General features: G+C 43.8%; 8 protein-coding genes across 10 annotated transcripts; 5 read left to right on the plus strand and 3 right to left on the minus strand.

The window, feature by feature from the left end:
• The first annotated feature begins 6273 nt into the window (after positions 1-6273).
• Positions 6274-10295, plus strand: LOC6617683 (protein-glucosylgalactosylhydroxylysine glucosidase). Of its 2 annotated transcripts, none has more exons than XM_002041959.2 (6): positions 6274-6454; positions 7884-8257; positions 8317-9004; positions 9059-9577; positions 9640-10136; positions 10195-10295. In XM_002041959.2, the coding sequence occupies exons 1-6, from the start codon at positions 6333-6335 to the stop codon at positions 10242-10244; spliced, it is 2250 nt and encodes a 749-aa protein (XP_002041995.2). In that variant the 5' UTR covers positions 6274-6332; the 3' UTR covers positions 10245-10295. The 2 variants fall into 2 exon arrangements, with proteins under 2 accessions (XP_002041995.2, XP_032573118.1); XM_032717227.1 differs by lacking the exon at positions 6274-6454 and adding an exon at positions 7418-7581.
• LOC6617684 (U4/U6.U5 tri-snRNP-associated protein 1) lies at positions 10233-13924 on the minus strand. 2 transcript variants are annotated; one of them, XM_032717224.1, is made up of 6 exons: positions 13593-13912; positions 12340-13283; positions 11736-12283; positions 10910-11674; positions 10628-10853; positions 10233-10565 (listed from the first exon to the last, which is right to left on the minus strand). In XM_032717224.1, exons 1-6 carry the CDS (start codon positions 13840-13842, stop codon positions 10410-10412), a joined length of 2889 nt encoding a protein of 962 aa, XP_032573115.1. In that variant the 5' UTR covers positions 13843-13912; the 3' UTR covers positions 10233-10409. The 2 variants fall into 2 exon arrangements, with proteins under 2 accessions (XP_032573115.1, XP_032573116.1); XM_032717225.1 differs by lacking the exons at positions 10233-10565; positions 10628-10853; positions 10910-11674; positions 11736-12283 and adding an exon at positions 13368-13390 and having other exon boundaries at positions 13170-13283; positions 13593-13924.
• Positions 13925-14128: 204 nt separating this feature from the next.
• On the plus strand, positions 14129-14716 carry LOC6617685. The gene is made up of 2 exons (XM_002041961.2): positions 14129-14215; positions 14270-14716. Exons 1-2 carry the CDS (start codon positions 14204-14206, stop codon positions 14519-14521), a joined length of 264 nt encoding a protein of 87 aa, XP_002041997.1. The 5' UTR covers positions 14129-14203; the 3' UTR covers positions 14522-14716.
• Positions 14639-15800, minus strand: LOC6617686 (mitochondrial cardiolipin hydrolase). The gene has a single exon (XM_002041962.2). The coding sequence runs from the start codon at positions 15735-15737 to the stop codon at positions 14976-14978; it is 762 nt and encodes a 253-aa protein (XP_002041998.2). The 5' UTR covers positions 15738-15800; the 3' UTR covers positions 14639-14975.
• A 50-nt stretch (positions 15801-15850) lies between these two features.
• Positions 15851-16755, plus strand: LOC6617687 (augmin complex subunit dgt2). The gene is made up of 2 exons (XM_032717228.1): positions 15851-16169; positions 16227-16755. The coding sequence occupies exons 1-2, from the start codon at positions 15938-15940 to the stop codon at positions 16688-16690; spliced, it is 696 nt and encodes a 231-aa protein (XP_032573119.1). The 5' UTR covers positions 15851-15937; the 3' UTR covers positions 16691-16755.
• Positions 16756-16825: 70 nt separating this feature from the next.
• LOC6617688 (polycomb protein esc) lies at positions 16826-18767 on the plus strand. The gene is made up of 3 exons (XM_002041964.2): positions 16826-17186; positions 17245-17434; positions 17490-18767. The coding sequence occupies exons 1-3, from the start codon at positions 16888-16890 to the stop codon at positions 18387-18389; spliced, it is 1389 nt and encodes a 462-aa protein (XP_002042000.1). The 5' UTR covers positions 16826-16887; the 3' UTR covers positions 18390-18767.
• Positions 18768-18853: 86 nt separating this feature from the next.
• On the plus strand, positions 18854-19993 carry LOC6617689 (transcriptional adapter 1). Its single transcript, XM_002041965.2, has 2 exons — positions 18854-19740; positions 19805-19993. The coding sequence occupies exons 1-2, from the start codon at positions 18941-18943 to the stop codon at positions 19929-19931; spliced, it is 927 nt and encodes a 308-aa protein (XP_002042001.1). The 5' UTR covers positions 18854-18940; the 3' UTR covers positions 19932-19993.
• On the minus strand, positions 19918-21345 carry LOC6617690 (bromodomain-containing protein DDB_G0280777). The gene is made up of 2 exons (XM_002041966.2): positions 21184-21345; positions 19918-21122 (listed from the first exon to the last, which is right to left on the minus strand). Exons 1-2 carry the CDS (start codon positions 21258-21260, stop codon positions 20012-20014), a joined length of 1188 nt encoding a protein of 395 aa, XP_002042002.1. The 5' UTR covers positions 21261-21345; the 3' UTR covers positions 19918-20011.
• Between the last annotated feature and the right edge of the window lie 254 nt (positions 21346-21599).

Raw genomic sequence — 21599 nt, forward strand, 5'->3', positions numbered from 1 at the left:
AAAAAGATTTTTCTTTTTTTTTTTTTTGGGACACGGGCAAAACTTTCACCTCATGGAGCAAAATCAGTCAATCCTGAAAATGCACTGTTCTCTGTGCGCCATCACTTCTCATTGCAATTAACAGTCTAATGAACTTTCACCGAAATTTACCAAACAGGAAAAATCATTTCCAGAACCTAACGGATGTGCAAAGTGGGGGAAACTGGGGTCCGGGTCAAAAGCAATTGGCCGCCCAGCGAGAACGGCCAACACGAGAAAAGGGCCAAAATGCTTAATTCCATATCAACACGGCACAGAAAAAGAACAGCAGTTGGGTTAAGGTTCCACTGACCAGTCAAGGGGTTAACGTAGGTAATGTTTGGACTTTGAAATACCCTGTTGTCTGTCTTCTTTTATAAAATATTTAAAAAGTAATATATGAAAATAAAAGAATTTGTTGTAGTTGTCAAACGTCAACATATTTCAAAAGTTTTTTTATCACATTTTGTTGTATAAAATACATCTGCTATCGAAAACACCCATCTTTTTTTGGATAACCTACCCTGTGGAACCTTCATTTATTTCCGAAAGGCAAAAACAGCCTACTTGTGCTACCAAAATACTAGAAACAATAATAATAACCCACATGTACCTGTATGTAAGACCATTTGACTTGAAGTGAAGTCATCAAAACAGGCCGCTCAGCGACAAAACGAACCAAATTCTGTGAAACTTTTGCCACAGCCCCGGACATAAAACCCAAAAAACAAAAAAAAATACACAACAAAATAATAATAAAATAAAAAATATATTACGGAAAGAGGGAGAGAAACTGAACCGTAAAGAGGATTTCTTAATTACTCTAAAAAAGAAAAAGGGGCGGAGGAGAAGCGGCGGGGAGACAACAACAATCGCCGCGTTTAGAGTCGTTTCTTGTATTGGCCTCATCATAATTACAGAGCACTTCTTCTCTTTCATTTTCAGTTTCAGTTTGTGATCCCAGGTCCAAGTCCAAGACCAAGTCCACGTCCAATTCCAAGTCCGAGTCCGTTCATCGGGGCAATGATATGTGTCGCGCTCTATCGCAGCTCTACTTGTCGGCAATTATTTTACTACCCAGCACTAAGGGCTCTCTCTTATACGGACACGGACAAAAATTCGAGCAACCAAATAAATAAGCTGTATTAAATAGAGTGAGAATGCTTTCCCCAATCAACACTCCGTCATAAGATAACACTTTCTTTTGATTGCTTATATTTTTGTGCATTCAATACTTAAATCATTGCATTGCTGCACATGAAGGTTATCTATAAAAACACACATAATGTGATAAAATTTAAGGACACTTAAATATCAATATCAAAAGACACCCTAATTTCAACTATTTTTTTACTGTTCACTTTCACATGAAATTCTGGTTACGGACGGCTGCCTTTGACAGATCTACGATAGCGAAATGAAAAAAGAGAATTTTTCGTCCATTTTCAGGCCGAGCTAAGTGTCGCACGTGTTTTCCTTCAGGGTGTTTGCCGCAAGCACTGGCAAGTCGTTATAGTTTTCCACATTTTTAAGGGGGATCTAGCACTAGCCCAATCTCTGGGGGGTACAGTTGAGTTTGGCGGAGGAGGATGCAAGCGGAGCCGAATGTTTCATGCAACATATCAAGCTCAACGGAGCAGAAAATCAAAAAAGTTCAAAAGGCAGAACACATCAACAGGTTGCCAAAGTCCGGGGGTGCAAGAGAGATGGCCTCACTGAGCGAAAGAGACCGTAAGATAATGCCAGCGACCCCACAAGTATGATTATAATTTAGACTGTTATCTCCTGGTGGAGCCAACCGACATGCATGCAATGTGGCACGGATCTAGGTCCAACTTCGTTGTAAAATGCAAACAGTTTTCCGCTGTTGAGAGTGGAAAGCCGAGGAAGAATTATGTGCTAAACACGCAGTCTGAGCGAGTACAGTTAGCACAAAATATAAAGCACATTCTCGTCTACACTGGACAACAGAATCGCGATCATATACCGATAGGTTAACAAATAAATCAAGTAAAAATCTTAAAATCATATGTAATTAACCAAAGTTTATCTTTGTTTGTCATTGTCACAATTTTCCGTAAAAACACATTATTTTGAAGTGACCTTCTTTTACCAACTTAGCAAACCTTACCAATATTAATATTAAAATAATCAACGTTTAAGTAAACTACTCACCTTAAGCTCTTGCTTATTGTTTAAGCCATGCGCAAGTTTAAGACATTTAATTATACAATATTTAGGAGTATTACCAGCCCAACTCAGTTTACGAGTATAAATAATCAAAAATTTGGGCTAGGTAGGTATCTTAAACAAGTATTAATCATTCCCCAAGAATTTACCAGACTTGTTGCCAGGTGTTAGGATCTGTCGATTGGCGCCATAGACATAACTTCAATTAAAGTGCAATAACAACTCTATTATTGGCCAATGGCTATATCAATAAGCGACGTCCACTCGCCGCGATGACGTGAGATATGAAGCGCTCTAAAACAATAAAAATCTGAAATCAATTTCCACAAAGTCCGACTCTCGGACATCAGCATTGATGCGTAAACGTGTTGAGGTTGAGGCCAACGGAGGGACCTGGGCTACCGGTTGAAGTTGAAGTTGAAGTTAAAGTCGCGATGGAAGTAGAATCGAAGTCGGAGTAGATGTCGATTCATGCCCCATCCTAGCCCGATCACACCTTAAATGGCGACTGGTAACTCGAGAGCCTGTGATTACCTGAGAAAGAAGCGAGAAATATTTATGAACCGATGGCCCCAACTCAGATCCTCATCAATGGAAGCTGCTGGCTGGCTGGCTGACTGGCCAGCTGAATGGACTATCGCGGGGCCATCTAGGGGGAGTTCCTCTCACTCTATCGGCACTCCATCTCCAAAAGGCCACGGAGTAGCACTGATGTACATTGCACTTAAAAAAGTATCTTTAAATAAATTAAATATGTAGATTACTTAAAACCAAGTTTATTAGACATTTATTTGACAGCTCGTTGCATAATATATACTCAACTAAAATACACTTTTGTCTTGCAAATATTTTAATATTTTTCTTTCATTAAGGAACGATTTTCCTGAGTACATAGTTGCGTAGCAGGAAGCACGCTCCAAGTAACTTATGAAAATGTATAGAAAAAAAGCCAAGAAGTTGAAAATCTTGGGAGGGGTGCTCGGTGACCGAGCAGCAACAGGTGTAATAATTGAAATCTGTTTTTCCACAAAACCCTAATCACGGTGAGTGAGCGCGCGAGCCAAGAAATGTATATATTCGTCTTCAGATACTTTTTGGCCTGCGGTTACGGTTGGCCGCTGTCTAAGCATTAAATCAACCAGCAGCTGTAAAATTACAGCAAATGTTTAACTAACCCCTTCGGGGGAAAAAAATTGGGCAGGTGGGGCCAACTGGGAGCCGTAGTATCGTCACTCTTGAAAACATTACGCATACGCCGCTTGGTCAGTGGTGTCCTTCTGGCAACAGGGTGTGCCCTGGGAGACCTTTCCCACGATCCTGACCTGCCTTAATTAAGCAGCCAGCCAAGCGTCACCACATGTCGCACCCAGTTGCAGTTGCATTTTATTCCATTATTTTTCCTTTTTGGTGGATGACTTACGCATTGCAAATGAAGCAAATGAAAATTTACATATCAATCGCCGAAACCTGCGCCTCATGCTGATAATTATCTTTGCACACCATGGTGCCCTCTCTTTCGCCATTTCTCCACCTGTCTCTGTCTCTCTCTCTATCTCTCTCTCTGTTTCCCCGCGCGACTGGTAATTGAATTGGAGTGCAGCCGCGAAAAGGTCACACACACTGCACATGGCAGGCGCATCCAGCGAAAAGTGCAACACCAGGCTGCAAAGTATGGACATAAAATCGAATTTAATTTAAAATAATATTTAATAATAACACATACTCATTTAAAACCAAATTATAATATCATATATTGATACTTCTTATATATAAAAAGAAACTCAGTTTAGTTGAAGAACTATCTACCTAAAATTCCATAGTACTTATAATGATTTAAAATATTTAAAAATATATATCTACTCATTTTTCTTTTGAAAACACTTTAAAAATATAATATTATTAACTTTTTATTTCTCAATTTTTTTTAATTTTAATGACAAATTATGAACATAACCCTTCTGTTTAGTGTAATTAAATCGAGTGCCCAGCGCGTGAGATCATCCAAGAATGAGGCAGAAACCACAGCCATCACCATTGCCACTGCCAACTGCCATAACCCATGGATGTTGGTATTCCTCGGATGCGATGTACAGCCACCTGGGTGCACAAAATAATGCAAATTATCAGATAGAAATTGCAGCAGTGGTCAGGTGCATAATGAACCAGACGCAGCTGGTGAAGATGAGCCAGAAGAAGTGGCTGGCTCGTCCATAATTGAGTTGCAAATGCTCAGCGGGGTTGGTTGTTTCGGCCATTGGTTCCCAGGCTGGCGGAAAACGTTTTAAACACTCCGTTTCATAGATAATCATCATAATTATCTGGCAAACAATAAATATAATATCTAGCCAAATTACAACAATTAGGCAGCTCCCGGCTCGCAGTTGGAAAGCACCCAAAATACAAAACTGGGCCCAAAACCCCGAGAGACAAAACGAAAAAAAAAAAACGAAACCATGCCAGGGGAAAGCAAATGACTGCTGCTGGCTGCCTGTGGTAATGTGTCCCTCCTCTTGCCACATTGTATTTGTATTTTTGTGGAGCACAATGGCTGGGTGGCCGCACAATAAACATGATTTTCACACGCGTTTCATTTTTGGTGGAGGGGGTGGGGTGGGGTGGAGCACCCCACTTGCTCACAAATTAGGCAGAAAAACATTCGGGTCCCAAAAAAAACTTATGAAAAGCCACTAATACTGTTTAGGCCACAGCGGGTTGGCAAGGAAATATTTCAAAAGTTCACAATTATTTCGTAATTCTGCTGCGATTAGAAAGTAGTGTGAATAATAATAAAGGGTAATATTTACCACTTCGCTTGTACTTAAAATGTATTCATTACCATCAAAAAAAATCAGTGAACTCAGGTTTAGGTAAAGAATTATATTTTTAGTTTTTCAAAGATAAATCTTAGTCAGATTTATATAAATTAATATACATAAATATTAAATAAGGTGCAATATTACTTTCATCTTCAGGTCCAGTCCCTTTGAAATATATCGCCCCATTTATTAGCCAAATTCTCTTGGCTTAACTACATTTATACCATTATTTTTGTTACTTCTGGGCATCGCATGGCATTATGGCCAACAACTAAGCCCTATGCCTCCAAAAGCGGAAACTCATTGGCAACGCTTCGTTGCGTAAAATTCTCGACTTGACTCGACTCTTTGGCCAACAGGTTGGCAAAAACGAAAAAGCTAACAACAAATAACACTTCAAATAAAACAAGAAGAAAACAAAAATCTGATCTGACGCCAAAGCAAACCAAAACCGCCAGCAAAATGGCCGGACAAGTAACAAAAGAAAAACAACAACAACATGACTAAAACTAAACTAAAAAAAAAACGGAAAAATTTGTTTTAATATTTCAGTTACGCTCCGGCAAGCGACAACATCGCGATTAAGCCCCGACTTTGACTTCTTGAAAAGTACCATATGCATATATATATCTACATATATAGTATATTACATACATATGTGACGGGGGATGATACAGTGAAATGGGGTAAATCGCAGGGGTGGGGGACAGCCCCACAAACCCACCGATGGAGATCTCGTGCCAAGCCAAACCACAGCCGTGGAGGAAGACTCCGCCAAGTCGAACCAAGTACACCGACTGGGGGAACGAACACCTGAGCATTTCTTTATGGATCTTGAGCAGAAAACCTATAGCGGCGTAACGCCATTAAAATTAGTGCCGAGCTCGGTTGAGCCGAACTTCAAAGTTTCGGAGAGAGAACTGTAGCACGGCAAGATTCAGATAAAGGAACAGATACAGATACAGTCCACGAAAAATCCTGAAAAACTGTATAAACCAGAAATGCTTATAACAAAACTTTTACATGATATCAGAAATAGATTTGATTACTAATGGTTTTAGTTCTATTTTATCTATAAGATATTTCTAAGTATTGAATATAGATCTAATAAAACTAAGATACACATGTAATTTGGACAGATATTTTATATTAGTAATTGGTAATTGTTTTCAGTGTACGAATAGAGATGTATCCGTACACATATGCACCTAGGGGTAGAGCCATCACATGGGGTTCCAGTCACGAACGCATATCGGTTATAGGTAGTCGGTTCCTTGCCTGGTTACGCTTCGTTGTCAGTTATTTAAGATGGCGTTGAATATATATCGGATCTATATGGATCATGGGTCGGGTCGACCAAGCAGTTGTAAAGCTCAGCAAGGGAGCACAGCCCACTTCCGATGTGGGAAAGGGCAGACGCTGACTCCCAGGTAATTAGAGTCGACAACGAAGACCATAATTACCTTGTAACCAGGAATTATGAAAATATCATAAAAAGAATGAGACAGAGAAGATGGTGAAAAACAACAACAACAACAAAAATATGTAGTCTAGGGCCACCCAGTCACAGAGATCAGACCTTAGCCTAGCCACCACCACCTGACAGTAGTCAATCTTTAATGACTTTTATTCTCATTTTCTATTTGAGTTTTTCCTATGCATTAGACATGAAATTTCCCATGATTGTCCTCCATCTTTCAGCACTCGCAGCTTCTCTTTGGGTCAGGTCTAATCTCCGACTTGATAATCTCGGTCCATCATCCAAGTCGATTTCTTGTCTACCCATTCAGATCTTCAAGTGCGGTGCAATAAAAAAGACGGGTTCTTGAATGTTTTCAGTTTTTTTTTTTTATTGTCTTCAAGTGCTTGGGAAGAATGCCAATTGCCTTTGGACATGGGACACTATTATCGGCATTGTGGCACAAGAAACTCAGATCAATGCCGCAAGGCAATCTTCTCTTACATTTTTGCTACATTTTATGAGCACTTTCCTATCACTTTCTTAGTCACAGCTAGGGATAATAAGCCAGCTGAACTTAATGGTTTAATCACACATTAATTAATACATTACCCATTGAACTTAATAATAATATAGTCTATTTAATGCTAAAGTAGCAATTTAACTAGTGGGGTAGTGAGATTTTAACTATTACAACTGCTCGATAAGATAGAAAACTATTCCTTTTGTAATATAATATTAATCATAAATTTTAAGTGGATTTCAATGGCAATATATGAGCTGATAAGAGGGCACTCACTTAGGGAAAGCACCGATGGTACATAATAATAGGAAAAGTGACTTCAATTCAGTCGATTGTAGGAATCAGCTCATTCCACCCCGCAAAGATTAAATCTAATACATATATTATCAGCGTTCTTATCACACTCGTGGAAAGTGCAACTAGTTGAGAAAAGAAACGAAATCAGTATAGTTCGGACCTCGCTGCTTAGTAGATCGCGAAAATATGCGGAAAAGTATCGCATTAATTGGTTTTATAGCGCTTTTCCAGAGTTGCTTGGCTGAAACGCCGGAAAATTATCTCCTCAAAACACACAGGTAGAAAAACGTAGGGAAATTTTGTAGATGGATTCTGAAAAAGTGGTTGAAATTTAATATAATAATATAATATATAAGTAATATAAGTAAAAGTATAAGTATATAAGTAGTATAATTATATATAATGAGTTTACAAATGATGAACTATATATTCTATTTATTGGTGACTATATAGCATAAGAAAAATACCTTCTATAAGGAATGCTATCTGCAGAATACAAACAACTTCAATCAGTTATTTTATATGGTCACTTACTAAACGTATTATGGCATAATTATTAACTGATATTATTATCCTACAGTCTTCCCTCGGACCTGAATTTCATGCCCACCCTGGGCAATGGTCACGTGGGATACACGATCTTCGGAGATGCGATCTTTATGAACGGAGTCTACAACGGAGCCGGCGGAAACAGCAAGCGGGCTCGCATTCCCAACTGGATAAATATCAGCACGGAAGCTTGTGATCGCTTCGGTTGTGCCACTGACAGCGATGTGGTAAATGGAACTAGCTACGAGATGGATCTCCGAGATGGCTACTTCCGGGTTCTCACAACATACAGTAGACTAGGGATATCAGTGGAACAAAGAACCTATCCGCACAAGTACTACAATCGTGCTTTAGTCTATGAAGTGGTGGCTAATAGACTTGCCGGCCGAAACTTAAGGATTAATTGTAAACTTATTTATTATTGATTATAAACTTTTATGATAACCATTTTTCCATATTTGTAGCTCCAAAGTTCCTAAGGCTAACCCAATTCGCCGGTAACTCCAGTGATGCCTTCGACTTCGTGGTGGTCAACAATGGCAGCTCAGCCAGCGGAGATTACCGCACAATTCGCGGACGAACAAAGGTGGTTGAGAACGAGCAGTTCCAACCAGATCCTCAGGAGATCTTTGTTCTCTTCAGTGAATCTTTGGAGCAACCCCTCGAACTGCAGTGGCCCACGTGGCAGGATCAATTAAGCCATCGAGTTATCCTTACCATAGACAGAGACGAAAGTGTGGCGCGAAAGGAACTGCAGGATGTGCTTAAGTTGAGCGCCGTTTATCTTCTCCAGAAACACACCCAATCGTGGAACAGTTTCTGGGACAATGAATTCTCAATTGAAATCAAGGGTGATGCTCTGGAACTGTCGCAGATTGTAAATGCTGGCATATTCTATATAGTAAGTTCCCTTCCGTCACTGAAAACCAATCAGAAAAACGAACCCTTCTATGGATTAAGCCCTACTGGCTTGGGGCGTGGCAATCTGGAGGCGGATTACCAGGGGCACAACTTCTGGGACACGGAGATCTGGATGCTTCCGGTAGTCTCGCTATTCGGCTTGGATTATGCAAAAGAGGTGCTGGGCTATCGCGCCAGAAAACTGGAGGCAGCCAAATATCATGCAAATTCCACTGGTTACAAGGGAGCTAGGTGAGCCATCTTATAAATATACTTTTAATAATTAGCTAAAAAGAAACTTTAAAGATTTCCCTGGGAGAGTGCCTACACTGGCACGGAGGTCACCAATCCCTGTTGTCCCGAGGTGGCGGAACAGGAGATACATATATCCCCCGATATATCCTTTGCCATCCAAAAGTTCTTCGCCCAATCAAACGATAGCGAATGGACCTGTGATACGGCATGGCCCATAACCGCCGATGTGGCCGATTTCCTGGTGAGCCGAGCCACCTGTGATGATTCATCCAAAACATGCCACTTGCTCAACGTCATGGGACCCGATGAGGATCATCCGAATGTTAACGATAATGTGTACACCAATGCTGTGTCCAAAATTGCACTAAACTTTGCCGAATGGTTGGCCAAACATTGTGGTAATGCCAGCACGGAACGTTTGGAAAAATGGCGCGAGGTCAGCGATGGCTTGGTTATTCTACGCGATGAGAGCCTAAACTATCATCCCGAGTATGAGGGCTATGTCCGCGGCACCATTATCAAGCAGGCAGACACCATTCTACTCGGATACCCATTGAATTTCGATAAAGGGTAAGGTTTATGCATGATATAGATGGTATCCATTTAATAACCCCCACTGCTTCCTGCAAAAGCTCCACTCACATTAATGATCTACGGTTTTACGCAAACGTGACCCGCGAATCAGGTCCTGCAATGACATGGTCCATGTTCGCAGCCAACTATCTCCGAAACTTCGAGCTAACACTGGCTAATGAGTTTTTCGAGCGTGGCTACAAGAGCTACGTACGACCCGAGTTTAAGGTGTGGAGTGAAACGCCCATGGGTTACGATGGCTCGGCGAACTTCCTTACCGGCATAGGTGGTTTCCTGCAAGCTCTGATTTTCGGTTACGGTAGCTTGGATTTCGGACGTACTGATAACGACCTATTTTTGATGTTTTTGGGCATAACTCTGACGCCGCCAAATGTTGAAGAAGTCTTTATCAACTCTATTCCATACGGGCAGGATGCTAAATGCACAATTCGATTTAAAAACAGATACTCTGAAATTTCGTGTTACGACAGGATTGGTAAGGGCTTTCAGATGTCCCAAGGCCAGAAGAGAAGTATTCTAGGCAGATCGTTTAACTGTAAGTACCCATGGTGAAATTGGCCATGATCCTGATTACTTACTTATCAACTTTTCAGTGACCCGCCAGAATGAAGATCCTCCCATCGCGATCAGCTTTTTAAGATAAATCCAAAGTGTATTTGAATAAATATGAAGAAAATTACATATTTGAGCCGGATGCATATGTTGTGGTATTGAACTTAAGTATTTAGTACGCGGATTAGGAAGTGTCTATTGCATTTGGTTGTGGATATCTTGTTAATTAAATTGCTAGTCTTTCCTGCGCCCATCTCTACTTAAATTTGGCTATTGCGGAGCCGCTGACACCTGGCACATTTTTGTTGTTGCCACTGAGCACCACGTAAGCGGTCTTCGTCTCCTTTTGCTTCTGCTGCAACATGGTCAGTGTTCCCAAGGGTGTGTCTGTCGAACTCATGGTTTTCATTAGCTGGAAGAAACGAAGTTAGCCCTTTATTTATGCTCCTGATCTTTGATTAATAACCAACTCACCCCATCCTGCTCCATTTTCTTGAGACGCTTCTCAATCTTGTTTTTGCCGGGCCCCTTGCCATGGAACTTATGTGACAAGTAGCGGAAAGCCTCTTTGAGGTTCAATATGCGGCCATTGTCATCGATATAATCCAACTTGACATTGGGCTTGAAGGTCTCCTTGTCCTTAAAGTCGGTAATCGGTCCAAAGTGGAAGCGATCGCGACGGCCAACCTTCTCGTCCTCACTGAAAATATACCATATTAACATAAGTTTGATTGTTTAACTACTACAACTACATACCCAGCCGCTTTATCCTCAATGGAATAATTCTTGGCCTGCAGATGGGCCATTTTTGTGTTGCTAGGTCTGTTCTTTTCCTCCTTTTCAAGGTAACCCTTGGACAGCGCCAATCGCAGAGCATTAGCTACACCAGCTCCCACATCGGGCTCCTCGTCTAGAATGGCACGATCTTCCAGGTCTTCACCCAGATTATCCAAATCGGCGGGCTGCATGACTTCATCGGGATTGACCGAATTCCAGGTGCCGTGACTCAGGGCAGGCTCATCGGTCTGTGTTTCAATATGCTCCTCCGGCTGTTCGGTCTTGTCGAAGTCCATGATATCGTTGGAGTCCTCATTACGGTTGCCCGCCATACCGTACGTAGGAATGTCGCCCAGAGTCCGACAAAACTCAGCTGTAGCGTTCAAGACAATGTTGCCATCGACGCCGGTAAGGACCACACCTGAGGCAGTGTCCTCCACAGGTTCAGGTTTCATCTCCCGCTGAATATTTTCGAAGTCGACGGGCAAAGGCTTCTTGATGATATTCTCTTTTTGTTTTAGTTTGCGAGCCTTGGCAAGTACACGTTCCAAATCATCATCCTCTACTTCTACTTTAATTTGTGGTTTGAGCTCTTTCATTTCCGCATCCTCGTGATCGCGATAACGTCCGCCCCGACTACCAAAGTTTGAAGAACCTGATGCTTCGCCCATCGCCAAAGGCTCAAGATCCTCGGCTTTAAGTTTCTGCCGAAGTTTCTTAACCTTTTTCTTTGGCTTTTTAAATCTGGAAATTTATAAACGTGTTTGCATTAAAAGTGTAATTCATTTTGCGATTAAATACATACTTGGCCAACTCTTCTGCACTGTAAGTGTCCGATGCTAGCTGCAGATTGGTGTCCTCCAAGGTTTCCAAACGCTTGCCTGCTAATTTGGTCTTAATCTCCAGGAGCTTGCGTCTGTGCTCCCGCTCCTCATCCATATTCTCACCAATCACAAAGTTCTTGCGCTTTTTCGGCTGACCTTCCATTTCATCATCGTACTTCTCCAGCACCGAACGTTCGATGGGATTTCCCAATTCATCGTACTGCTCCTCGTACACGTTATAGCCATAACTGAGCGGATTCAGCTTCTTGTTAGCCACATTCTTCTTATAGCGCTCTTCGTCGACCATGTTAACATTGACTAGAGTGTCGCCTTCCTCCTCGTTAAGCACATCTTGATCCTTAAGAGTTAGAATAACAGTGCGCCCTTCGCCGAAATCATCCATATCATGATCCACACGCAGGCCCTTTAGATTGCTATCGCCATATGCTCGCTGACGGGCTTTGGTTTTCTCTTGCTCAAGCATCTCTGAAACACCGAAGGCCTCATCCAGTTCCTCCAACTCTTTGGCCTAAGAATGGATAGGTTTATTACAAGAATATAAAGGGTGAAAGATTAATTACATACCTTACGCTTTGCCTCCTCGCGTTCGTTGACGACTCGCTTGTTCTTGTCCACCCACTTGAACACATTGTCAGTTTCCTCATCAGACTCACCCAGTGTTTTGATGCGAGCCAGGCGCTCCTCTAAGAAACGTTTCTCCTTGCGCTGTTTGAGTTTCTCGCGCAGCTTCTCTGCCTCCTTTTTCTCCTTCAGATTGTCGGCCGGCTTGTGCAAAAACTCGCCCCACTCATCCTTGTACGAGGAGAGATCGGCCTCGGCATGGGGTTTTTTGCTCTCGCCTTGACTACTGCTTCCAGCCGGAGGGCGTACCTTGCTGGGACCACTATCAACTTCGAGTGGCTTCAGACCCAGCTTGGCGCGAAGCTTGTTCGTCTCCGTAATGGACAGGACATCGCCGGCTCCGTTTTCGGGTATGGGCGAGAAGGAACGAGACGAGGGCTCGCGTTCCTTAGTGGCTGGCTTACGCGACGAAGATGGTGGCGACTGGGATCGGGACCGTTCCCGATTGCGTTCCCTTTCACGTTCACGTCCGGATCGTTTGCGCGCGTCCCGTTCCCGTTCGATCTCACGCTCTCGCCTAGACTCATACTCGGCATGCTTGGAGATTTGGGGTGGTGGTGGAGCTGTGAGCTCCCGTACACGTTCGCGTTCCCGCTCCCTCTCGCGCTCCCTAAGACGTTCTTTTTCGCGTTCTCTGATACGTTCCTTCTCACGCTCTCTCTCGCGCTCCTCCCGCTCCCTGAGACGCTCCTTCTCCCGCTCCCGTTCGCGCTCCTTTTCCCGATCCCTCTCCCGCTCCCGATCTCGTTCTCGCTCCCTTTCCCTTAGGAGTTCACGCTCGCGTCCAGAATCCCGCTCCTTGTCACGATTGGACGATTCTCTGGCGTCCCTCAGCTTGGCCTGCACCTGCACCTGCGCCTGAACCGGCACCTCTACGCAGTCGGAACCTGGAAATAGGGAACACCGGTTAGAACTGTCTAATCATCATAGCTGACGAATCGTTTCAACCACATCTCCGCTTTCCCACTCACAATCTGCACCAGCAGCGGGATACCTGAAAGAAAATGAGAAACGTGGAGAAACGCAACGATGGGTTTAGTACGTTCGGAAATGGTAAAGTGCAGCACCAAGACAATTGCCGGGCAATGGGCGATCCGTTAATCAGAATATCGCTTTTCCGCCGGATCCGCCGCCTACGGCAATCGCCCTTGAGCCTGGCCTGCACTTTTTGTGTGAAATAGCGGGAAAACACTTACTATCCGAGTCCGATTCCTCCAGGGAGATGACCTCGTTCGCGCGCTCGCGCTCCTTTTGCTTGTGGTGCTTGTGGCGATGCTCCTTGTGCTTCTTGTGCTTGTGGTGTCTGTGCCGCGACGAGGAGTCGTCGGTGAGGTCCAGTGTGACATCCTCGTCCTCTGTGACGCGCCGCGTTCGCTCCGACGATCGCGAGCGATGACGATTCTTCTTGTCCTTCTTGTGCTTCTTTCCCGACGACGAGGAACCCATATTTATTATTATTTTTCCAACAAAATACAGAAAATTTCACAAGAAAAAGACGCGGGTGTGACCGCAGTTCGGCAAGCGGAAATATACCAGGTGTGCCAATCACAGTGATGCGCGCACAAAACCACCGAAAAATTTTTAAAATATTAAAACTGAATAAAATTATTAAGTTATCACGCAATGCAGCACTTCAGAACCTTTTATTTAGATTTCTTTTTTCTTAAGACCTTTTTATTTAGATTTCTTTTTGTTAAAAGTACCTCTTGGAATGACAGAACGTAAACCGCCTCCTCTTCATCTTATTTTTTTGCCATTCACCACGCACTTAATAACAAATTAGCACGCGGAGATCTCCACATAAACAATGGAAATTAAAGTAGGTAAACAAATTATTTTCGACCCAAAACTTATTTCATTTTGATCTCCGTAGAAGTCCAAGAAATCGAAGAACTACAAGAAGTCCAAGGCGCCCAAAGAGTCGTCCGTTTCGCTCAAACTGAACGCATTGCAACGCAAGCAAAAGGAAGTCGCCCGCGTGCTCAATTTAAAACAAGAAATATTACTAAAATCGGCTGTATCCTATCTGGAATATTATGAGATTCGGGCAGAAATTGAACGACTCAATAGCCTGAAGGAGGCATTTATGCGCCGCGCTGATAAGCTGAAGCAACAGGACAAATAGTTGATAAATTGGGTTGGATTAGAAACTATATAAGAGTAAAGAAATCTGTAGCTGATATATATTGGAATGTTTTGTATATACATACATGTTTTACATCTACATCTACATACATACATCTTTTTTGTAATTAATTTTTATTTACTTGGAAGCTTTCAATAACAGTTATGATGAATAAAGTAGAAAATTACATATGTATATAGTCAAAGCTGATTATAACTAAATGCACCTTGAAAATTAGTCAACTTAATCAAAGTGATAAAGATTTCATACGACTATAAGTATAGATTTTGATTAATTTTGTTTTGCTTATTTAGTTTGGCACTCCTTTGTGTGTGAAGATCAAGTTGCCTCAAAAAAAGTGTTAGTTTAATAGAAGGCACTTAGAAAATAAGAACTATAATTATTTAGCATAATGAGGAACTGTTTGGTAGTCATACATTAAATAGATTGGTTTCTATTTGGGCTGGATTTGACTCGCCTCGGTCTTCCCGAAAGCCCGCCACATGCGTTGGAATTCCGCCTGAAACGTGGCTGTCAGTTTCTCGTCCGCTGTAATAATGCTGTTCTCCCAATTGCCTCCGAGTCCTTGAGCCGTCCAGTTGAGGGAGCCGCTGATCACGATGCTATAGCACGGACGCATCCACTTGAGCTTCCTCAGCAGACGAATCTCCTCGACGCGCTCCACGCCGTCGATTATACAGAATTTGTTGTGCATCAAGTTCGTGGTAATGGGCACGCGAACCGGAACTCCCAATTGTGCCAACATAGTGATCTGAGAGCCAGTGCAGTAGACCATCTCACCGTCGCTGATAATCCGGATAATCACGCCGCGCTGCAGGGCCCTCTTTAGTGCATCCGCCAAAGAAAGCGAGGAGAAGGTGAATATGGCCAGATCAATGGAGTACACAGCCCGATCGATCTGCTCTGCGATCTTGGCGACATTCCGCAGCGAACAATGCGCGTTGCAGCAGGGCGACACCTGTGGTTTCTGGGATCCTATGCCGTTGTTGCGCATATGCGCCGCCGCACAGATCTCGCCCAGTTCATTGAACACGATTGCTTCGTGCACGCGGCTTGCCTTCTCTCGCTTGCTGCGCGAGCACTGTACCAGCTTCCAAATCACCTCGGATGCCAGGACAGTGCCGACGGCAATGCTTAGTGTGGTCGCAATGGGATAGTCTCGAATTTGTTTCATAATTATTTGGGTAATCAACATTTTTGAATTGAGCTCGTTTTTCTAGCGCGCTTTAAATAATAATCTTGGGGTGACCATTATAAAATATAAATAAAATATATTTATCGTTAGTGGCTACCGGTCACACTGTTGATCAGTAGTGTTGCCGTATCGCAGCCATGCGCTTCCCCATTCGAATTAAACAATTAATTTCGGACCAATTTAAGCATTTTACTTCCTAAATGGATGATCCATCCGCCACGCTCTTGCCCGGACAATCGGAAGATTTGCGGCAGGCTCGCGATGCGGAGCTGAAGAAGGTGCTCAAGCTGAAGCTAGTGCTGGACGAGCTGCGTCGCTTGGATGTGGGCTCAAATCCGAGTGAGGAAATCAAAAGAGCTCTCAAATTGGTTTCCATTGGAAGCTATACGCGACTGGGCGAGATGGAGGGAGCTGGTCAGGAGCAGGTGCTTGGTAGGCGCGTTACAAGTTTATCCCAATTGCAGTGAATAATCATTGGAAATCTAATAGGCCTACCGAGCGGCAGCAGTTTTCCGCCCTTGAATTACACGGATCGTAAGACGGTTCGCACCAAATTGTCCGCTCAATTGCGCGCAACTCTGCAACCCATTGCCGAAGTGTGCGACAGGATACGTGAGGAGTTTCCGGACGCCTTTGGCCAGGAGGCGGACTTAAGCTGCGACCAAAAGGAGATCCTGCGCCTGGAGGAGGAACATCGCAGCGGTCTGGAGAAATTGGTTGCGCTTCTCACCCGTAAGTGCACGCTTCTCAAGGAAACCGCCGAATTGAAATTGGGGCCGCAGTTGGCAAACGAACTGAAATTGCAACAGGCGCAGGCGCAACTTGTTCAAACAAAAGCAGAATTACTGCGCGGATTTTTCGTCCACGAGGCCGCCTGTCGCACCGAACATAGCGTTAAGGCACACAAGGAGGTGGAGGCACACCTGGACGAGTTGCTCGCCGCCAAGAAGTAGATTTAAGCAAACTATAACTACATATGTAAATTAGATTTTTAAATACATTATAATTGTAATTTAAACAGGGTTGTTCGTTTAGGTAATTTTGCTCCAGAATGGCAACGCTGTGTTGTATGTCAGTATTTGCAAACGGTCACTCTAGGGGTTAATTTGTAAACAAAAGAAGCTTTTAAGTTGTCCGGAATAATACAGATATGAACGAAACGAATCCCAGTGAAATAGCTCCTCCCAGTGAAGATCCACCGGCGGAGGACGAATCCACTGACCACTCTCCGGCGGAGGCAGTGCTGAGCAACAATTCCTCGAGCGTCTGCAATGTTGTGGAGCCGGATGATGAGCACGAAGTTAATTCAGTGGATCGGGAGGACACCGCCAGTTTGTTCAGCACTACAACGACCACCACCAGGAGCAAATCGCCCAACACACGAAAATTGAACCGCCTTTGTCGGCGGGTTAAGGCACCCAAAATGGTTCAGCCCTTGTACAAATATAGGTGTGATTTTTCCAGGCATAACATAATTCATAAAGTTTATATCCCGGATGCATTGCAGCACCCATGTCCGCGAAGACCACAACCATCAGATCTTTGGAGTGCAGTTCAATCCGTTCCTGGACAGAGGCCAGCCGCAGGTGTTCGCCACCGTTGGCAAGGATCGGGTTTCCATTTATGAGTGCGAAAGGAGCACCGGTCAGGAGTACTGCGAAGGCATTCGACTGCTGCAGGTCTACGCAGACCCAGATGTAAGTACTCATCATACGCTATTACTTACTTACATCTTCGTTACGCCCTCGTTAGACCGATGAAAGTTTCTACACATGCGCTTGGTCCTACGACTCTGTGACCGGCGATCCTGTCCTGGCCGCGGCTGGTTACCGCGGCGTCATTCGCATTTTCAATCCGGTTAAGCACCAGTGCAGCAAAAACTACATTGGTCACGGGCACGCCATTAACGAGCTGAAGTTTCATCCGACTAGACCGCAGTTACTTCTGTCCGGCAGCAAGGATCACTCCTTGCGCCTTTGGAACATTCAGTCGGACGTGTGTGTAGCGGTTTTCGGCGGCGTAGAAGGACACCGCGACGAAGTATTGTCTGTGGACTTTGATTTGCGCGGTGATCGCATCATGTCCAGTGGAATGGATCACTCACTGAAGCTCTGGCGACTGGACAAGCCCGATATAAAAGAGGCCATCGAGCTGAGCTCTGGTTTCAGTACCAACAAGAATACGGGTCCGTTTCCCACGATCAAGGAGCACTTTCCGGACTTCTCGACGAGGGATATACATCGAAATTATGTGGATTGCGTTCAGTGGTTCGGCGACTTTGTCTTTTCGAAATCCTGCGAGAATTCAATTGTTTGCTGGAAGCCGGGCAAACTTTCAGAACCGTGGCATGAGATCAAGCCACAGGAGTCGTCCACCACGGTGCTGCATCACTTTGACTACAAGATGTGCGAGATCTGGTTCGTACGCTTCGCCTTCAACGCCTGGCAAAAGATTCTGGCCTTGGGCAACCAATTGGGCACAACATTTGTCTGGGAATTGGACTGCAATGATCCCAATTTGACAAAGTGTAGCCAGCTAGTTCATCCCAAGAGCAACTCCACCATCCGACAGACTTCCTTCTCCAAAGACGGTTCCATTTTGGTTTGCGTGTGCGACGACAGCACCGTATGGCGATGGGATCGCGTCAATTAAGATGAGGGTTTCTAGGCTAAAAAAATTTTCCCTAGGAAAAGAGATTCTTCTAAATCCGATACCATATTTGTATAACCTAGATCTTTTCAGTGTAATGTTGACCTTCAATATTATTATGATCTTATGCGTAGCATTTATATACAATAATCATTGTATTGACAATTTATGGTAAATGTAAATTAAGTATCCCATTTATGAGCTAAATATTTTAACATTAACCAAGATATTTATTATATTCTATTTATTTAATAATGATCCAATAGTGTCGCAAATAGTATTGTTTTATGCTGTGTGAATGGTGTGGGCTCTATCATTAATGTTTATATTTTAATTAACTAACTTATACACAATAAAAACTGTGAACAATTAAGATTAAAACCAATATTTTGTTTTAAAGGGCTCTGCAAAAATAACGGTTTTTTTATCTCAAATGAATATGGTATTTTTAGCAGTTCTTCGAACGGTCACTCGAATCAGCTGCATTCATTTGTTTATATTGCAATTTGCAAACAGTTGCATTTTCGTGTTTAGTTGTTATTCTTAATACTAAAATGCTTACCGACAGAGTTCTGGCCACCAAGGAGGCGCTAGTGGTGGCTCTGGGCGACAACTGGGAGCGTTACCGGGCCAACATGAAGAATTGGTTCCGCAGCCGTTGGACCAAGGAGGAATTCGATGCGGAGTCGCGGAAAATCCTAACACCTGACAAACTGCACCTGCACAATCAGTTCCTGCTCGCGCTGCTCAACAAGATCGACGCCTTTGCTCCGCTGGAGAATCCTCCGGCCGTCCAGACCAGCAGCAGTAGTGGCAACCGAAGCAAACGGCGCAAGAGAAGTTCACGCACCTTCGCCGAGCGCCTTAATTTTGAGCTCTGCGACGTCTTGGACTTTGTCGCCGAGGACAATATGCAAATCATTCGTCCGCCATCCACGATCGGCGGTCCGACGGACCAGCAGCAGCAACAGCTCCAGTCGCAGCGCTACTGTGCCCAGGAACTTTTCCTGCCCGACGCGGGATTCATTATGGGTCGATTTTTGATCGGCGCCTGGGAAATCGGACTTGTCTCCGTGGACGACAATGTCGCCGAGTACGTTGCCATGGCCGTGCAAGTTCTGCTCAAGGATCTGCTATCCGAAATCATTAAGAAACGAAAGCACTACAAGACCAGCGGCGAGGGAAACTTTTATTACGACGTAGGTGCTCCTTTGCGTGATCCTTCGCTGCGCAACACCGTCACCAGGCAGAAAGTGGACGACACGCCGCTGGAACTGGACAAGGAACTGAATACGGCCAATTTTATGCGGCGACAGAACGACGATGTGACCTTCCTCTCCGCCTGCGAAGAAGTGTAAGCTTCGAAATAATATTCAGATTTTCATGTGAAACACAAACTTATGTTTTGTTTCTTTCAGTCAACCCACCGAACGCACAGTAATCACTCTCAAGGACTGCCAACTGGCCTTCAGGGATCGCAACCTGATAGGCTCGCATGCCGTATACTCTATTAACATGGAACGACTCAATATGATGATGCATTAGTTTATTAGTTATACTTTTATTATATCAGCTTCAGTAAAAATATATACATTATACGCCAGTGAGCCAAGGAAGTTTTTGGTTCAGCAAAGATTCCGTGGAGGCGGTTTGAATGGCAAGGCACCTGGTAGAAATTGATCCGCCTTGAATGCTTCGATTTCCTGCTCGCTGAGATCCTCCATTCGACTGTAAACTGAGGACTGGATTTCGTTGGTCGGTTGAGCTTGCTGCTGCTGCTGCTGCAACATTTGCTGTTGCTGCATCATTTGCTGTTGCTGCATCATTTGCTGTTGCTGTTGCATTTGAAATTGTTGTTGCTGCTGCTGCTGCATTTGTTGCTGTTGCATCTGTTGTTGCTGCTGCATTTGTTGCTGTTGCATCTGTTGTTGATTAGGGAATGCAGATGCTGCTGCTTGAGCAAATAATCCGGAGGCAGCTGCCTGCTGCTGCTGTTGTTGCTGAGCCGCTTGAGCAAAGATTCCGCCCATATTTTGATTTGCGGCTTGGCCAAAGATTCCCGTCGACTGCGGTTGCTGCTGCTGCTGTTGGAAACCACCGAAAGGATTGGGATTCACTGGCTGAGCTTGCACCTGGACCTGCGCCTGAGCGAAAATGTTACCCCCTTGGAAAGCTTGAGCAGCAGGCTGCAGCTGTGGCTGTCCAAACACACTTGTTGCACCTGTTGCCGCAGCTCCTACACCAAATATGCTATTCCCTGCATTGGCATTGCTCATCGTTCCTCCGAAAATGCTATTGGTGTTGCTGGCTTGGCTTGTGGCATTCCCAAATATATTTCCCGCACTCAGTGTGGGCTTTCCAAAAATGGATGCAGATGTATTGGCGGCGGACGGAGCTGCTGCAGCGAAGGGATTACTGGGATGCTGAGGGGCAGCCGACACAGTGCCGCCCTCCGGCGTATCGTGAATCTTGATCATCATTTCCAGGACCTGCGGCGACAACTGAAGCATGGTCTTCATCTTGTTGTTAGCCTCTAGAACCTCGCGGTTAAAATGTTGGCTGAACTGTTCGAATTGGTTTTGTCGTTTAGCCTCGTAACACATGAACCGCACCTCCTCGAAGGATTGATCCTGAATGAAGTTGGGGAAATTGGCCTTGTCCTTGAAAGGTCCGTAGACGGATAAAGGCCACATCTTGCCATTGAGGCTGGATTCCATGTCGGCCTTGAGATATTGCCTACAATAATTAAGTTATTAGTGCATCTGCATAGTTTTAATATCCATATCAATAACTTTACTTAACATCGAAGTGCTCGTTCTTGCACTTTGTGCCATAGCGGCAGGAGCCTTGTTGAAAGAACCGGCAGACAACCATATTTGAATTTGCTTTTATTTTTTGTCTATTTTCTATTTGTATTTTTTCATAACTATTTCAACTTATGTAGTTTTTGTTTATAATTGTCTTACATTCTTGAGTATTTGAGTATTTTGTGGTTCACTGACAAAAATATACCGTGCCTATGCGCGCAAGTTCGTGAATTCGTCACTTAAGTTGGCTATATGATTAACATAATTTTGTAAGCTAATATATTTAAAATTAAAACATATGTTTTTAAATATTGTTTTCTGTAAATTATACATTAAGTGCAAATATATCTGAAGAATATTGGTTTCTTGCACTGATGGTACTAATTTTTCTTATGTTCGAAGCAAT

Source organism: Drosophila sechellia, chromosome 2L (genome assembly GCF_004382195.2).
Source record: "Drosophila sechellia strain sech25 chromosome 2L, ASM438219v1, whole genome shotgun sequence".
In the NCBI taxonomy this organism is placed as follows: domain Eukaryota; kingdom Metazoa; phylum Arthropoda; class Insecta; order Diptera; family Drosophilidae; genus Drosophila; species Drosophila sechellia.

Excerpts from the sequence above, each read along its gene's own strand:
- LOC6617683 (XM_002041959.2), top strand. The coding sequence starts at position 6,333 with ATGGCGTTGAATATATATCGGATCTATATGGATCATGGGTCGGGTCGA. Across the intron at positions 8,258-8,316 it reads CCGAAACTTAAGGATTAATT|CTCCAAAGTTCCTAAGGCTA; the intron begins GTAAACTTATTT and ends CCATATTTGTAG. Across the intron at positions 9,578-9,639 it reads CCATTGAATTTCGATAAAGG|CTCCACTCACATTAATGATC; the intron begins GTAAGGTTTATG and ends TTCCTGCAAAAG.
- LOC6617684 (XM_032717224.1), bottom strand. The coding sequence starts at position 13,842 with ATGGGTTCCTCGTCGTCGGGAAAGAAGCACAAGAAGGACAAGAAGAAT. Across the intron at positions 11,675-11,735 it reads AGTGCAGAAGAGTTGGCCAA|ATTTAAAAAGCCAAAGAAAA; the intron begins GTATGTATTTAA and ends ATAAATTTCCAG. Across the intron at positions 10,854-10,909 it reads ATTGAGGATAAAGCGGCTGG|TGAGGACGAGAAGGTTGGCC; the intron begins GTATGTAGTTGT and ends GTATATTTTCAG.
- LOC6617686 (XM_002041962.2), bottom strand. The coding sequence starts at position 15,737 with ATGTTGATTACCCAAATAATTATGAAACAAATTCGAGACTATCCCATT.
- LOC6617687 (XM_032717228.1), top strand. The coding sequence starts at position 15,938 with ATGGATGATCCATCCGCCACGCTCTTGCCCGGACAATCGGAAGATTTG. Across the intron at positions 16,170-16,226 it reads TGGTCAGGAGCAGGTGCTTG|GCCTACCGAGCGGCAGCAGT; the intron begins GTAGGCGCGTTA and ends GAAATCTAATAG.
- LOC6617688 (XM_002041964.2), top strand. The coding sequence starts at position 16,888 with ATGAACGAAACGAATCCCAGTGAAATAGCTCCTCCCAGTGAAGATCCA. Across the intron at positions 17,187-17,244 it reads CAGCCCTTGTACAAATATAG|CACCCATGTCCGCGAAGACC; the intron begins GTGTGATTTTTC and ends GATGCATTGCAG. Across the intron at positions 17,435-17,489 it reads AGGTCTACGCAGACCCAGAT|ACCGATGAAAGTTTCTACAC; the intron begins GTAAGTACTCAT and ends CGCCCTCGTTAG.
- LOC6617689 (XM_002041965.2), top strand. The coding sequence starts at position 18,941 with ATGCTTACCGACAGAGTTCTGGCCACCAAGGAGGCGCTAGTGGTGGCT. Across the intron at positions 19,741-19,804 it reads CTCTCCGCCTGCGAAGAAGT|TCAACCCACCGAACGCACAG; the intron begins GTAAGCTTCGAA and ends TGTTTCTTTCAG.
- LOC6617690 (XM_002041966.2), bottom strand. The coding sequence starts at position 21,260 with ATGGTTGTCTGCCGGTTCTTTCAACAAGGCTCCTGCCGCTATGGCACA. Across the intron at positions 21,123-21,183 it reads AACGAGCACTTCGATGTTAA|GCAATATCTCAAGGCCGACA; the intron begins GTAAAGTTATTG and ends TAATTATTGTAG.